The 17,795-nt window shown below is 46.1% G+C and overlaps 1 protein-coding gene across 1 annotated transcript in view; it reads left to right on the forward strand.

The window, feature by feature from the left end:
* The window catches only part of ADAMTSL1 (ADAMTS like 1), a 257,653-nt gene that overhangs the window by 233,196 nt on the left and 6,662 nt on the right, over window positions 1–17,795 (forward strand). Inside the window, exons 24-27 of the mRNA XM_083718246.1 lie at window positions 1,693–1,893; window positions 3,161–3,341; window positions 10,489–10,696; window positions 14,594–14,703. Of these exons, the coding sequence (XP_083574372.1) occupies window positions 1,693–1,893; window positions 3,161–3,341; window positions 10,489–10,696; window positions 14,594–14,703 (700 nt within the window). The remainder of the gene's footprint in view (window positions 1–1,692; window positions 1,894–3,160; window positions 3,342–10,488; window positions 10,697–14,593; window positions 14,704–17,795) is intronic.

A 17,795-nucleotide genomic window follows, 5' to 3' on the forward strand; every position in this document is an offset into this window, starting at 1 on the left:
CTGTGCAAGTATCATGTCCCCGCTTCAGAGCCATCAGTTGGGGGGAAATGGTGCAAACGAAAGAGTCTGGCTTCATGAAAACAGGCCCCAAAGGAAAAAAAAAAGGTAGACTCCCAGACACCTTCTTTCAGATGGTAGAAAACCTAAATTTGATTGACGCATGGAGATATAAAAACCCAGGAGAAAGACATTATACACCATCAGTATACACAACAACTTAGAAAGAGTAAAAATTTTGAGGTCTTAGAAAAAAGGAAGGAAGTCAATATGTGTATATGTATGTAATGACTAGATTAGAATGATGATATGGTTTTATTTGTAGATGTGTGTGTTTTTGTGTGTGTTTTTTCTCTTGGTTTTTCTTTTCTTTTCTTGTTTGTACTGTTTTATTTTGGCTTCAATGTTTGTAATTTTTGTTGTAATTTTGCATTGAAAATAATTTTAAAAAAAAGAAAAGAAAACAGGCCGCAAAGAACGCAGATGTTTTTGTAAGACCTGCCTTGGCATTTAGATGTGTAATACCTAAAAGAAGGCTGGACATAATGCAATAAATTGGGGAGTGCCAGAAATGGTGGCCTTGGCAGGGCCCACTTCTGGTACTAACCACTGATTTGGGTCCTTGTAGGAATGATCAGGGGCGGAAGAAGGGGGGTGCAGTGGGTGCGGACCGCCCCAGGTGCCACCACTGAGGGGGGGTGACAAAATGCTGGGCGGCACTCACCGCAGGGCCTGCAGCACACCTGAGCCACACGTCTCTCTTGAGAGTGAAGCCGTGGCTGGTGTGCGCACAGGCTCTGCGCTGCTCAAACAGTCCGCCTGCTGCCTCCCCCCCCCCAGCTGTAGGGCAGCTGAGTGGGAGGAGGAAGGCAGACTCTGGAGGCCCCATGGTATGCCCTGCACCTATGGATGGCTCGCCCCGCCACTGGGTGCCCTGCCCCAGGCACCTGAGCAGCTTCCTCCGCTGCTGGTAATGATTTGCAGGGACTCACCAGCCTTGCCATCTTTATTATTCTGACCCCATCCTCGGTGGATGTCAGGAGTGGGCAGGGGCCCTCAAATTTCAGCGGCGCCCTATGCAACGCTAAGTCGAGGGACCCTCTTGTGCTCCATTTTGCATCGTTGTTGCTGTGCGCCCCCCTGTGGTGTTGGCGCCCAGTGCGGCCAAACCAATCACACTACAGTGGTACCTCTGGATGCGAACGGGATCCGTTCCAGAGCCCCGTTCGCATCCAGAGCAGAACACAACCCGTGTCTGTGTGTGCGCAGGTTGCAATTCGCCGCTTCTGCGCATGCGCGTGATGTCATTTCAAGTGTCTGCGCATACGTGAGCGGCGAAACCCGGAGGTAGCACGTTCCATTACTTCCGGGTCGCTCAACCTAAAGCAACTTCACCCCGAGGTATGACTGTACTCTAAAACCACCTCTGGAGTGTGGCCAGTCTAATGAAGCCAGCAGTTCAGAGCTTACTGTTATTCTCTTGTAGGTAGCGTCCATTTGGTGACTGGTTTGCATAGGATCTATTTCATGATCTTTATTGCTCTTCGTATGAATGTCACTGGCCATTTTGAATTGAACAGGACAATGCTGATATGAATGTTTAAGTCAAGAATATGGAGCTATCTTTGGGTTCTCTGCTACCAGGGACCAAGTTTGCTGGGATTTGATATGTTACTGTCCTTTTTCTTTTTTTAGGCTGCCCTGTGAATGGTCATCCCGCTCCTAACATTACCTGGTTCCATGCTGGTCAGCCCCTCAGCATGCCTCACCGTGTGTTGTCGTCTGGAGAGATTATTCAGATACTGAACATCAGCCTTGATTATCAAGGAGAAATCAGCTGCATGGCTCAGAACGAGGCAGGCTTGCTTGTACAAAAAACATCTCTGACAGTCCAAGGTAAATACTGCACCTCTAGATTTTTGGAATTGGTGTAATGGCATAGGTAATACAGTTGTTGTTTAAACAAACACACAAACAAACAGCATACAAATTTCATGTGGAAGCAGTCAGTTTCTGGGCAATAGATTATGGATTTTAGAATATTGCCAACAGATTCAGTAAACTCAAAGAAGAGGACACACTTGACCGGTGTCCACAAATATCAAATGTTTATACCCTACGGTGTAATGCTAAGCATACCCAACCAAAGCAACTTTTGAATTACTGGAGCACCTAAACACAGTGCCAGATTTATGTATAAGCTAAACAAGCTATAGCTTAGGGTCCCACTCTCTTGCGAGTCCCAAAAAAATTTAAAGGAAGAAAAAAATCTGGATGTACATTTCCAAAATATAAGATAAAAAACAAATAAAATAAAATGTACAATAAATGGCAATGACTGTCAGGTTTCCCCAACCTTTTTGGACATGGGATCACATCTGGAAATCTAAGGAACTGCTACGAGTACCACAGAACAAGGCTTTCATGGAATGTGCATTAATGGACTCTGAAAATGCCTCTTTCTTGTCTGGGTGAAGGATAGAGGGTGAGTTGAGTGTGTGCGCCGTATAGAAACTCACCTACTCTACAAAGATAAAATTTACATTTGTTGCTGCACCTACTTCGGCCTCTGCCCACCACTAGTATGCGGCCCTCGTATGCTTACCCAGAAGAGAAAGTGGCCCTCGAGGGTAAAAAAAAAAACTTGCCCACCCATGACCTATAACCGTAGAAATATATCAATGCAAAAAAAAAAAAAAGATAGGTTGAGAAGTCTGCTGCTTTTACACCTACTAATAAGCTCTGTTGGGATGTGCTGTGGGTTAAACCACAGAGCCTAGGACTTCCCGATCAGAAGGTCAGTGGTTTGAATCCCCACGATGGGGTGAGCTCCCATTGCTCAGTCCCTGCTCCTCCCAACCTAGCAGTTCGAAAACACGTCAAAGTGCAAGTAGATAAATAGGTACCACTCCAGCGGGAAGGTAAACGGCGTTTCCGTGCACTGCTCTGGTTTGCCAGAAGCGGCTTAGTCATGCTGGCCACATGACCCGGAAACTGTACGCCGGCTCCCTCGGCCAATAAAGCGAGATGAGTGCCGCAACCCCAGAGTCGGCCACGACTGGACCTAATGGTCAGGGGTCCCTTTACCTTTACTTTTACAATAAGCTCTGTTAGACCTAACGCTGTTAGATATTTTCACCTGGATGTTTTGCTGTTCTTGCAGATTATTGGTGGTCGGTGGATAAGATGTCGCCCTGCTCAGCGTCCTGCGGTAACAAGGGTCTGCAGTATCACCAGCTGAGATGCTTACTGGACAGAGCCCAAGTCAACATCTCCCACTGCATGGAGAAGCCCAAACCGGCTCTGCAGCCGGTTGCTTGTAACAGAAGAGATTGCCCTTCGAGGTTTGGCCTTTCCCCTTAAATGTATAATTATGTGCTACAAAGCATCACTACAAAGTCATGATGGTTCCCTTCTCTAGCTAAGAGTGTGCTGCTGACCAAAAGGAGGGACGCAGGTGGAGCTGTGGTCTAAACCACTGAGCCTCTTGGGCTTGCCGATCGGAAGGTCGGTGGTTCGAATCCCTGTGACGGGGTGAGCTCCCATTGCTCTTTCCCAGCTCCTGCCAACCTAGCAGTTTGAAAGCACACCAGTCCAAGTAGATAAATAGGTACCACTGTGGCAGGAAGGTAAACAGCATTTCTGTGCGCTCTGGTTTCCGTCACAGTGTCCCGTTGTGCCGGAGGTGGTTTAGTCCTGCTGACCACATGATCCAGAAAGCTGTTTGTGGACAAACACCGGCTCCCTCAGCTTGAAAGCGAGTTGAGCGCCGCAACCCCATAGTCGCCTTTGATTGGACTTAACCATCCAGGGGTCCTTTACCTTTTTGCTAACCAAACATTGATCCACACCATACATGGAAAGCACCGTCAATGCACTTTTAAACCACACGACTTCGCTTAATAATTCTGTGGTTTTGTTAAGAGTGTTGAGAATTGTAGCTCTGTGAAGGGGGGAACTACAGTTCTCAGGATTCTTTGGCAGAAGTCATGTGCTTTAATCATGTGTTTAGTCATGTGTTTTCAACATGTGCTGTGCGCATTCCCAGTGCTATTGAAGTGCAGACTACACCGCAGGATTGAAACTGCCTGGTGATTGTGGTCGTTATTTATTAGATTTATATACAGTACTACCTTTCATCACAAGATCTGAGGGCGGTTCACAGGATGAAAATAAAAGATAAAAACGCAAGTAAATAGTTAATAATAATAATAATAATAATAATAATAATAATTTTTTATTTATACCCCACCCTCCCCAGCCAAGGCCGGGCTCAGAGCGGCTTACAGGCGATAATAAAAACAAGTTGAATGATTACAACTTAAAAACAAAATTAAAATACATTAAAATATTGAAACATTAAAATATTAAAATATAGCCTCCTCGCAAGAGGAGAAAGAAAGAAAAAAAGAAAGAGAGGGAGGGAATCAAATTGGCTCCAAGCCAAAGGCCAGGCGGAACAACTCTGTCTTACAGGCCCTGCGGAAAGAAATCAGATCCTGCAGGGCCCTGGTCTCATGAGGCAGAGTGTTCCACCAGGCCGGAGCCAGTGTTGAAAAGACCCTGGCTCTGGTTGAAGCTAATCTTAACTTCTTTAGGGCCCGGGACCACTAGGGTGTTGCTATTTATGGACCTTGAGGCTCTCCGTGGGGCATATAGGTACGAGGGTCCTAGGCCGTGAAGGGCTTTAAAGGTCAAAAGCAGCACCTTAAATCTGACCCTGTACTCCACCGGGAGCCAGTGCAGCTTAAAACAAAACAATAATGCCCCCCATCCCACAAACACATGGGTTGCTGTGGGCGGTCTGCGATGCTCCAGTCTAGGTGCTCCTGTCGCTCCCAACGCCGCCGATCTACAGACCCTGGCGATGTGACCTGTCTTCCCGCACGTCCGGCACATAGCATCCCGGAAACGACAACTCTTCCGCTCATGGTTTCCGCCACAACCAGGGCAACTGCCTCGGTGATCTTTGTGCACTGTGCAGGCCTGACGCACTGACTCGACCCCACGGACTGGGCTCTGGCTCGAAGTAGCCTCTAGCTCATCCATGGCATGCGCAACTTCTATCTGTGGCTTAGGCGCCCTGCGACTGGCATCAAGCTCCTCTCTTTCATAATTCTCCGTGGCGGTGGCCTCCTTCAAGGCTGAAGCAAAGGTAACCTCTTCTTTAGCCACGATGCGTCTTCTGGCTTTCTTGCTGCTCAGACCACCGATAAAACAATCCAGGAGAGTCTCTTCCAGATCTTGGAAGTCGCAGTGCTGAGCGAGCTTCCGCAGTTCAGCTAGAAATGCAGATACAGACTCCCCAGCACGCTGCTGCCTCTTATGAAACTCCATCCGCCGGGCCATCTTGGTCTCAGTAGGCACCAAATGGCTTGTTAGGCAGGCAAGAATATCTTTGAGAGATGTCTCACTTAGTTTCGTTGGAGCAAGCAATGCCTTGGCCGGCGTGAAGATCTCAGGCCCACAGTAGCTCAGGAATGTGGCCCTTCTTTTGCTGGCATCGGTGATCCCTTGAGCCACCGCGAAGAACTCGAAGCATTCGACGTAGTCTTCCCACGTGTGGGGCTCTGATGGCTGGAAGGGCTCCAATACCCTTGGACTCTCCATTGTCCTGTGGGCAGGGTCATCTTCTCAGCTGGCCAGTGAGTCTTGTTTTAGCTTCAATCCGGACTCTGAGGCAGGGCTGCGTTAACTGCTCCTCAGCATTCCGGATCCCATCATCGTCGCCAGTTGTTGTGACGTGGGGTTTGTGATTTCAGCTCTCTTGACATAATATGCTGGAGACAGTTCTCTAGTAACACTTCTTTATTAAAGCAAACAAGACTGAGACTTGAGGAGGGGAGAGCTACATTTATAGGGACAGGGAACAAGCTAGAAAGGATACATTTTGGAGGGAACAATATCAGGCAATCACAGTCCTGCCTTTTGGAGGAAACCAATAAGACAGAGGATCCAAATACAGCAGCTTAAATGAACCAATAGTAGCTGTACCCTCTGGAACCAAAAGGCAGTTACTTTACCCTAATGCAATACAGACAATAATAATACAGATATAAAATCCTTTGACTCAATACACAACAGGTAGGATATTAATCAGCCTTATAAAGCAACACACACACACAAATTTGGTAGCCTGCAGTAAATAAAGAGTTCCCTGCCGGCAGTCAAGTGAGGAAACTCTTGTAAAAAAAACAACGAGAAACGAGGTCCATATGAATGCAGGAGGCGGTAGAAATATTGGGTGAATCCAGCTTTCATGGTCACATAGTTCCTTTTATGAGACGGCTTGTAAAAAGCACAGCTTAGCAAAAGAAAGCAATAATTCTCAGCACTTTTCGGAGACTACTGTATTCTGAGATCTGTTTTGTTATGACCAGCGGTTTTAAATAAATAAACTGAGCCAAACTGCAGGCCACACTCCCCATGTTATTATGCAGTGTTATCATAGACATAAAGATTCCTAGACTTGTGCTTGGGAAGAGACTAGATTTTTCAACCCATCTTTTGGAGAAAATGTAGGCTGCGTACATACTCCCATTTACTCTGCATCCACTATGCTCCCATGTCTCGTTTGGGAAGTGACGTAAACACGTAAAATTAGCTGCAGTCCATATCTACCCTGCACAGTGGCGTGCAGTCAGTGGACTAGGGAAACTAGGCTAGTCCCCTAAATTAGAGTATTAAACTATTAAAGCCTGGCACTTCCTCCCCAAGGTCTGGAAAGCTTGTGCCTAGCTCAGAGCAGGAGGCGCGATGCTCAAACATGTGACGTTGGGGCATCACACGCGCAACATCTGACCTCCCAATTGCCTTTGCAAGCTGGAGCATCTGGCCCTAACTGTTCCCCTATAAAAAAAAATTGCCACTGAAAGGCACTCCTAGCCCTTAATAATAATAATAATAATAATTTTTCATGTATACCCCACCCTTCCCAGTTCAGAAAACCGGGCTCAGGGCAGCTAACAACAGATTTAAAACACTTAATTGATGCAACAAAAAACAGCTTAAAATACAGTATAAAACGTGAATAACAATAAATTCAGAATTCAAAAGTCAATTTAGGGGGGAAATCCATCCAATAAACATTAGATGATCACCAGGGCTAGCTGGCTTAATTTTAGTCCTATTTGGGCCAGCGAGGAGAATTAGCTGTGGGATCCCAGAGTGGGTAATCTTCATAAAAAGGGGAAGAGAAGGGAAGGAAGGTGAATAAAAGATCAGGCTATGTTCAAATTGAAAGCCAGGTGGAATAGCTCTGTCTTACAGGCCCTGCGGAAGGGGTTAAATCCTGCAGGGCCCTGGTCTCATGAGGCTACTTCACCCTCAAGTGACAAAGATGGATCCAGGACAGCCTCCAACCTATGCACCTGTTCTTTACGACGGAGAGCAGCCCCGTCCAAGACAGGCAAGTGGCCAACCTCTCAGACACAGGGACCACCCACTTCCTGTGCCTCTATCTCCCCAAGTGTGCGTGCTCCCAGAAAGAAGCTTGCTGTCCTTTTTTGCTCCTCCTCTGCCTTTTCAACTCTGGTGCTGCACTGAGCCGTCCAAACTGGGCCACGTGGTTCAGCTCTCTCTTCACTAACCACAGGCTATACAGCCAAGGTTTTTTCCTTTGCTACAGCTATTGGTTAGGGGACGCGGGTGGCACTGTGGGTTAAACCACAGAGCCTAGGACTTGCCGATCAGAAGGTCGGCGGTTCGAATCCCCGTGACGGGGTGAGCTCCCGTTGCTCGGTCCCTGCTCCTGCCAACCTAGCAGTTCAATAGCATGCCAGTGCAAGTAGAGAAATAGGTACCGCTCCAGCGGGAAGGTAAACGGCGTTTCCGTGCACTGCTCTGGTTCGCCAGAAGCGGCTTAGTCATGCTGGCCACATGACCCAGAAGCTGTACGCCGGCTCCCTCGGCCAGTAAAGCGAGATGAGCGCCGCAACCCCAGAGTCGGTCACGACTGGACCTAATGGTCAGGGGTCCCTTTACCCTTTTACAGCCATTGGTTAGCAAGAAGACAGCTCGACCGCGAGCCTGGGTTTGGACAACAGGATGCTTAGTCAAACTTTTGCTCAGCTCAGTATGGTGTGGAAGTGGAGAAGAAGACTGCAGAGGAGCAAAGTGGTTGCGAGCTGCTCTCCAAGAACCTGCAAGTTTGTGTGATCCCTGCAAGCCATTCGCTGTGTCATGAGAAACCAGGCCCTCATAGTTGTGGAACAAAGGTCTATCAGGGACCATTTCCGGTGTTTCATGACCTCAGAATCTTTTCTGACAATAGAAGCAGCAGCACAGCTGCCAATAGAAATGAAGTGACAAAAACAAAGATCTTCATGATCAGCTTGGAGTGGCCATCTTGGAAATAGCTCCCTTTTAATTACTTTTCCATAATGTTCCACACACCTCTGCTTTAGGCAAAGGATGGCCAGCTGAACCGTAAGGGACAACTGGGACCAGGAGAGTGTGTGAAATATGAAACTTGCTCATTAATATCAGCAAAATTCTGACTTGCTGGCGGGAAACACATTCTGCAGGAATGACTTATGCACATTCATTTGCCCCTCTCCTAAGCTGCAGCAGCGCCCATGCTGCTTTTCCCGATTCCCAAGAAACTGATGAAATGTTCATAAGTTGGGAAAGAGAAAGAGGTTGGAAATGCAGGGCTGAAATTTACAAGGGGCAGAAAAACCTGTGGATTTGACCTTTCCAAAGAGCAGCGTTACAAAGACAGGGGAAGTGTGTTTTCTTTGTTTTGGCAGGACCCGATAGGTTTCGGGGGGGGGGGGGGTATTTGGGGTGGGGGTAGTCCTGGTTAGCAGAAGAATAAAAGCATATTCACAGCTGCAGAGTTTTCATTTTTATTTAATTTAAAGGACAAGAAAGAGAAGTCCTATTCATGTTCACTTGGAAGTAAGTTCCTTGCTTCCTATACTATACATTTATTTTTTTTTGCACAAGTTTTCCAGCATAACAACAAATCTTTGGCAATCACAGCCTAAGACTTCCCTCAACCCCTTCTAATGGTTTTCTAAATTCCTCTCTATTTTTGCATTTTATTCAATGGTCCTTGCTTCCTAGTTAGGACTGCAGCCTAAATTATATTGTCAAATCACAGCAAATCATTATAATGTATATTCTTGGTATATTCTTAAATTTTCTAGGCATGAAATAGAGATGGATGAATCTGTCATTTCAGTTTCTCATTTTCACAGTCTTAAGATAAGTTTGCCAGAGATCTGCGTCACTTGACAAGTCCTGGTGAACATTCCTACCATTTAAATTCACGTTTCTCCTAACATAATCTTTTTTATGTGCTTTTTTATGTATTTGGATGCAATTTCCCTATTATGTGTGTTTGTACGTTATTTTTTGCCAAAATATGCATTTTTATGCCCACTTTACTCATAATATATGCACTTATTTACATTTTTTTTTTTCGGTTGGAGAACCCCATCACAAAATTCAAAGAAGTGTGAGTTTTGAGAGATGGCTGAGTTTCGGTTCTCATGTTGTTTTAGGGAGGGCAAATTAGGCGGGTTCACATTGAAATGGGAACCAAACTGAAATTCTCCCCACCCCTACCTGCAACAAAAGGTTGCAGTGTGCCGTCATCATCACCCCTAATAGGCGTGTTCCTATTCAGGGTGCCAGCCACATGCCTCCTCCTGGATACAGCAAGCTAAGCCAGGGACGAGGGTGGCGCTGTGGTCTAAACCACTGAGCCTCTTGGGCTTGCCAATTGGAGAGTCAGCAGTTTGAACCCCCCTAACGGAGTGAGTTCCTATTGCACTGTTCCTGTTGCTCTGTCCCAGCTCCTGCCAACCTAGCAGTTTGAAAGCACGCCAGTGCAAGTAGATAAATAGGTACCACTCCGGCGGGAAGGTAAACAGCATTTCTGTGCGCTCTGGTTTCCGTCACTGTGTCCCGTTACGCCAGAAGTGGTTTAGTTCTGCTGGCCACATGACCCGGAAAGCTGTCTGCAGACAAACGCCGGCTCCCTTGGCCTGAAAGCGAGATGACCCCATAGTCGCCTTTGGCTGGACTTAAACGTCCAGGGGTCCTTTACCTTTTACAACAAGCTATAAAGAGTGGGTGTAAAAGATTAAATTCCTCCCAGGCCTGTTTCCGCCCCCCCCCCAACTGACAGCTAGCATTCAGCACCTCCTGGGCATTCTCATTCTTCGACAGGTGTTTGAAAAAGTTGCGGCTTTTTCTTTTTTTACTTATGTCTCCCCTGTTGTTTCTCGCTAGCCCCATTTTGGTTGCGCTTCACTCAGCACCTACTACCTTGTTCACTGCTAGAGAGAAAGAGGTTTTTTTGAGTTTCTCGAGTCCCACTGGCCTTTCACAGAAGGAGAAGGTGAGAATCCTTGTTAGGATAAAAGCCAAGTTGACTGAAAGTGTAAAGTTTCAGAAGGAAGATAAGGCAGGTCGTTTTGCTACACCCCTGTGGCTCACCCACCAGTAATTCCTCTTCCTTTCCCCTTATCCTTGCACTAGATGGATGGTGACGTCGTGGTCCCATTGTACACAAAGCTGTGGTGGAGGCATCCAGACCCGTCGGGTGACATGTCAAAAGCTGACAGCTGCAGGCAGCTCCATGCCAATGTCAAATGACGCGTGTGCTCAACTTTCCAAGCGCCCGGTAGACACCCAGAGCTGTAACAGACAGCTGTGTGTCGAGTGGGCAACATCTGCCTGGGGGCAGGTAAGTACACGCAGCAGCCAGCCATCATTTGGGATTGTGAGGAGGTTAAAACAGGGGTTGAGAATGCATTAAAAAAATTGGGTTGCTGTCTCTCTACTAGATGGCCCCGTGCAAGTCATCACCCCAGTTACCCACCTGTAAAACCGCGGTGACCTGCCTCTTCAGTGCAGGCAAAAATTAGTATTTTAACATGGTGTGTGTGTGTGTGTGTTTAAAAAGTTTGCTGTATATTAATCATAATAGCATGAAAGGAAATTGTACGCGCATGTTGCTGTCACTCCTGGTTGACCCTAAAATGACGGCGTTAAGCCATATGTTTTAATGGATGTTGTTAAATATTAGCTGCACAGGGAAATTAAGTTTAGTAGAACCCAGTAATATCCTGATAAAATTATAATAGCCATATGACTGCATCATCTGCAATATCCGGCCCATTACTGAGAATGATCACAGCATGGTAAGCCAATTTGAAAGAATAGCAAATAAAGTACCTCTTATGTCAGACAGGTAAAAAGGCCTTGTGGGTCAACTAGCAACGTTTATTCTACAATTCCTGATGAACCAGATGAACTTATAATTCCCTGGTTAAAAGACATTACACATTACATTACTGTCCGTTACACAGAGCTGCCACAATTAAGGCAATGCTAGCTTATTATCAGCTTTCATTTAGCTGATGACAACTGCATTAAAAACATGTGTATGCACACGCACACACAAATTCTGCTTTGGTAGATTTTAGAAAATGTTCCCTCCAGCATTGATTGACTTATCATGCTGCCATTTATTTAAAAAGGATCAGATCTTTCCTTGAAAAGCTGTAAGTGAATGGTCTAATTTGTACTTACCCTGGAATGTCAGGTAAGGTTTATGTCTAGTTCCCCCAGAGGGATGGCTGTTAGTTTATAGCATCCCATGATGTCATATCCAAGCTCAATTATAAAAAGTTGTATGAATTCATCTGTTTCACCTGACCTTTCGGCTTTCTGATATAATATTTCTCCAACCAGAGAACAGGGAGAGGAGTTTCTCATGTATTGTGTAAACTTACAAGGCTCCATTCCCAGGCAGGCCTACAAATTGATTATTCTGATTACAATTAAGAACAGATTACTGGCCATGGATCAGTGCCATTTCACTATTGTATCACACAGTCCACTCAAGGAGACATCAGGTTCCGATTGGCCAAGCTCAATGATTACCTTTCCCAAAGTGCAGGGAAAATAAGCAGATTACGTTGTCCCCTCTGCAAACAGACCTCCTCCCCCCCTTCTCCTGTCTCCTATCATTTAGTTTTGATGTAGGTGTCGTGTCAGCCTCAAAGGCAGGAATTCCATGCAATCATTTCTCATAAGAATTAAGTACGTTCACTGTAACTCCAGTTTCACTCATGTTAGTTTGCAGTGGAGATATTTGAGACTACGGATTTGAAGTCTGTTGTTGTTGTTGAGTTGTTTAGTCATGTCTGACTCTTCGTGACCCCATGGACCAGAGCACGCCAGGCACTTCTGTCTTCCACTGCCTCCCGCAGTTTAGTCAAACTCATGCTGGTAGCTTCGAAAACAGTGTCCAACCATCTCGTCCTCTGTCGTCCCCTTCTCCTTGTGCCCTCCATCTTTCCCAACATCAGGGTCTTTTCCAGGGAGTCTTCTCATGAGGTGGCCAAAGTCTTGGAGCCTCAGCTTCACGATCTGTCCTTCCAGTGAGCACTCAGGGCTGATTTCCTTCAGAATGGATCGGTTTGATCTTCTTACAAACTCTCAAGAGTCTCCTCCAGCACCATAATTCAAAAGCATCAATTCTTCGGCGATCAGCCTTCTTTATGGTCCAGCTCTCACTTCCATACATCACTACTGGGAAAACCATAGCTTTAACAATAAGGGCCTTTGTTGGCAAGGTGATGTCTCTGCTTTTTAAGATGCTGTCTAGGTTTGTCATTGCTTTTCTCCCAAGAATTTGAAGTCTAGGGCTGAGGAATTTAAAATGCTGTTTGTGAGCAGGCTGTTCAGAGTAATGGGAGGGGAGTCAAAAGTTCCCTTGGGTGGATTGAGTCCCCTCTGAGAAGTAGTAGCTCTATTCAGGGTTGGATTGACTCCAGAGCTTTGGGGTGTTCACAGCATGATCAATCATTCAACTTCCAGACAATATAGTCATTTAAGCAGGCAATGTCCACAGTATTTGGTGAGGAATCAAGCTGGAGGTGATATCTGCCAATGAGCAGGAGCATAAATCTAATCAATAGTCCTAATCCTGCAAAACTCAACAGAACAAACCCCACCACTCTCAGTAATGTTGCCATTCCAGTGGGAGGGCAGCTAGCTGGCAGCTAGCCGGCAGCTAGCTGGTTGCAGGTTCGTGTGAGCCTCTCATTATTATACAATTTAGTCTGTCTCAGATTGAATTGTACATACCTGGTAAGTTCCCTTGAATCCCTCTTAAAAGAATAAAGATGCCACAGTGTTATTCAAAGTCAATAAAATAAGTTTACTCACATCAGTTCACAGTTGGATTCCTGAAGGCAGACTTAGTTACAAATATGTACATGTGGATCTACCCCATATGGGGCAATGATCCCAGTGCTTCTGCTAGCTGAGAGCTAGCAGAGCAGTCCCAGCTAAAAGCTGGTAAAACAAAGAAGGAAGTCAAAAAGATAAAGTGTGCTGTGTGTCTTGTCCTTTTATTACCTGGACAGGTAAGGCCACACCCGCCTTTTATCACATGCAAAGGAAGGATGCTCCAGCCAGGAGGAACAGGAAGTTTTGACTGGCTGGACCAAACATTTCCCTGTGTGTCTTCTCTAGCATTACAAGGAATGTTGTACTTGGCTGCTTCTCATGGATCACATCCCACACGCACTCCTATCTTTCCACCACAGGACAGGTTCCTCATGTTTGCCTACAACGGCTTTCACCTCCAATGGTTTTCACCTGTCGGCCTTCTAGGATCACAACTTCATGATCAATTACAAGAAGGACAAGAGGCTATGAGATCTGGCAATGAGCAGGAGCCTAACTGATATATATTTCCACTGCCGAGTTCTTTTTAATTATTTTCATTTAGGCAGATCTCTAGTCATTACCCATTGTTCCACACTGAGGGGAGTTTACCTGAGATCTGTGGACAACCCTTCCATGAAACTCTTTATGAATTCTCATTCATGACTTTTGTTATGTTTCTAGGACTTGCATTAATTGTCTCGTGCTATTTGGTTACTTGTTTTTAAGGGGTTGCCTATAAATTATGAGTGGTAAAATGTCCGGCAAATGGGATAGAGTGACATTTGCTGTGTGGATCTCAAGCTGTAGGCCAACAAAATGGAAAAATGAGAAGGGAGTTTTCATTTGTCCTAAACTCTTGAATTTATAGCACCAACCAAGGCAGCTTGAAAGACTAATGTGTTTACTGTAGCATCAGTTTTCAGGGGCTCTGGCACACAAAAGTCCATGCTACCATTAATTTCCTGGTGCAACAAGACTCTTGTTGGTTTTGCTGAAACAGACCACCCTAGCTATGCTTCTGGAATTTAACAATAAATTATTGAATCATACATATCCCAGGCCACAGATCTGTAGCAAAAGACACGCATCTGACTCATTTGCAGTGTTCCTTTAGCAGTACTGAAAGAAATGCATGCTATTTCTTCATTCCTGCTGCAGCCCGCTCAATTTATGACCCACCAAGCTGAATTCAATATAACAGCCACATATTGTGGTGTGTCAGGTGCTTGGGAATTAGCCCCCCAACACACACACCTCTTTTACAATCCAGAACGAGCAACAAATAAATATTGATCAAGTCCTTGATAGGTTTCGATACATGATTGGTAGGCTGCATTCTTTGATGATAATAATAAATAGTGCATGTCTGTTCTAAGTGTCCAGTTGTCTTTCTTAACAGTGTAATGGACCATGCATTGGATCTCGACTGGCTGTACAACACAGGCAGGTTTTCTGCCGGACCAGGGATGGGATATCTGTGCCTTCCGACCAATGCAGCTCCCTTCCGAGGTAAGCCCTGCTGATATTTTCAGAAACTGACACCATGTTTGCCAATTGTGACACAGCATTATTTATGTTTGGAACTTTAAGTTTTAATCCTGTTGGGGGGGTGGAATTATTTATACCCCAGCCACTCTGGGCAGCTCCCAACGGAATATTAAAAGCACGGTAAAACACCAAACATTAAAAGCTTCCCTAAACAGGGCTGCCTTCAGATGTCTTCTAAAAGTCATGTAGTGTCAGAGCTGCCTCTAGGTCCCAGCTCACAGAGGACCAACGCTAGGCTGTCGTAATGTACAAAAGTCTTTATTGAAGTTCAGTTTCCATTTCAAAGCCGCAGCGTGCAGCCCTACGTCTTAAACCCTAGATCGGCGAAGTCCCGTCTGAGTCTCCTCTGACACCAGTTTAAGATCCTAGCCCTGCTCCACCTTTTCCGCTGCTCTCTCCTCCTCTGGGTCCTCCTGCCCGCTGGGGCATTGCCCTTTCTGGACTCTTCCGACGCTGAGTCGCTTAGCTCCTCCCCCTGCCTCCGGCGGGCTTTAGGACCCGGTTCCCAATCCTCATTCTCTGTTGTCCCGCGCTCCTGTACATTTGAACTTGCCTCTCGCGCCAACCCAGTGACCTTTCTCCTAACCGTTACACTACTTCTGTCACTGCTTCCCTCTTCCGGGTTGCTGGCCGGATCTGACCTTCCCTCCGTTGTCCGACTCTCCGATGGAGGCGTGGTCAGCCCTGCCTCGTCTTCTCTCCCTGGTGGGGAGTGCACTGGCCCTGATACTTGGGACCCTTCCCCCCCCCACTCTGCTCTGGTGGGGAGGCTGGTCCTGATTTCCAACTACTGCTCTGGGAGTCCCTGCTGCCCCCTTGCTCCTGGGGCGTTCCCCTTGGGAACCCCCTACCTCTGGCCACTGGCACCCCCTTCTGTGAATCTTCCAATTCGCTGGAGAGGCTCATGGAATCCCTCGGCCCACTGTCCTCTTCTCCTACGCTCCCCTCAGATTCTTCCCCTTCGCTCTCCATTCCTTCTCTTCCCTGTGCCTCTGCTCCTGAGCCCCTGACATGTAGTTTTTTCTCTCCTTGACATCTGATGGGAGGGTGTTCCACAGGGCGGGCACCACCACCAAGAAGGCCCTCTGCCTGGTTCCCTGTAACCTCACTTCTCGCAGGGAGGGAACCACCTTGGACCTGAACCTGTGTCCAGGTTGAATTATGGGGGTGGTTAGGCTCCTTCAGGTATACTGGGCCAAGACCATTTAGGGCTTTAAAGGTCAGCACTAACACTTTGAATTGTGCTCAGAAACGTACTGGGAGCCAATGTAGATATTTCAGGACCAGTGTTATGTGGTCTCTGCAGCCGCTCCCAGTCACCTGTTTCCTGTGGAGTGCGAGCTACAACTATATATCTAACCTCATCCCTTATCACAGAGGAATGCAAATGTATTCTCTCATATGGGAAGGGGTATTGGAACAGATTTTGGGACGGAATCATTTATATTTTTTAGGGAAGGCCCATCTTTCCTGCAAGATCTTGTTACCTTGAATATGGTCACTTCATTAGCCATGATAATGAGGACTTATGAAGAGAGTGAAATAACTCTACTGGATTTGGTTTATAGCTCATTAAAAAAAAAGAAACCAAGGCAAATCAGAGTCTGAGTAGCTCATCCTCTTCCCTAAGCAGCAAGCTTGAGAAGGGAAATGCCAATCCAAGATGGAAGTTTAGTCCTACCCTTCCTTTCCTGAATCCCACCACCATAACCATGAGAGTGCTGGAAAAGAGAAATTCCCAACCTGCCAGCATCTCAAGAAGGAAAAGTCATCAGGTCCCTGTTCGGGAAACATTTGTCCCCCCAAGCAAGGAAAGACAGGAGCTGGAAAGGGAGAAAGCCCATCCTGTAGGATGGCCATTAGTTAACATAGCAAGAGCCCTGCTAGATAAGCCAAAGGACAACCAAAGGACAATTATTATTATTATTATTATTATTATTATTATTAACCAGATGCGTGTGAGAAGCCCACAAGCACCCTGGTCCCTTAAACCCCACCCATTTCAATGCTTCATCTAACAATTTCACCTGTCTCAAAATAAAGTCTACCAATGCTGAGAATGCCTGGAGGCAATGTTACAATTTGCAAAGTAAATAAATCTAGGATAGGGTAGTTGTTGCTTTAGGGATGGATGGATTGGCTCATTAAAGGAGAAAATGAAAACATTGGCCAATCCTCTTCCTCTCTTTTCTTACTGGCAGACTATGTTTACATGTTATGATTTCACGTGGATGTAGAAAATGCCCAAGTATTGATACTGCACACACAATTCAGCTTCCGGAAAAACTCGACTTTTCGTTTTATAAAGGGCAAGTGCCCAGCCCTTATTGTTAGAAAGAAATGCTTGAATGCATTTGGACAATCTCTGCTGGAACCCTGGAAGCCAGAGGGCATTGGCAGGATTTCAGTGGCAGAAGGCAAGGCGTCTGTGCCTTTCACACATCCTCGCCTTTTCCTTATGACTTGCAAAACCAGAAGCAAATATGCAAAGTCATACAGAAGTCGGAATAAACCGTGCAAAATGATGGAAAGAGAACTGGGCTGTTTTGCTTGCCACTGTGGCATCATTGAATTTGGCTTACTTGTACGAAGGCAGGAGTAAGCCTGAACAAGAAAAAGGCTGGCCGCTTTTGAAGGTTTTTTGCTCCTGCAGTCATTTGTGACTCCTCTTACAACTTCGTTTCAGCTGAGCAATTTTTTCAGGGCACCATTTGCACAGTTGGCTTTCGGTTAATGGTTTGTTGCGAGAAATGAGTTAGCACTCTGCTGAGTTTCAGTTCTGGACTGTTAATGCTTGGCAAATATGCAAAACTAAGAGGACCCAACCTATTTCCTGTAAAAGCTACTCCTGCCTTGGTCCACGAGAGGCACAAGTAAGCCCAACTCAGTGATGCTACACTGGACAAGCAAAACCTAACCTTCAGGTAGGCACGATGGTACATTATCATTGTGCAGAATTCTGCATACTTTAGTGAATCATTCCATGTGTTTGTGTGTGTATATATGCGGAGTGCAGGGACGCGGGTGGCGCTGTGAGTTAAACCAGAGCCTAG

This window comes from Podarcis gaigeae, assembly GCF_964106915.1.
Source record: "Podarcis gaigeae genome assembly, chromosome: 17".
NCBI lineage: Eukaryota > Metazoa > Chordata > Lepidosauria > Squamata > Lacertidae > Podarcis > Podarcis gaigeae.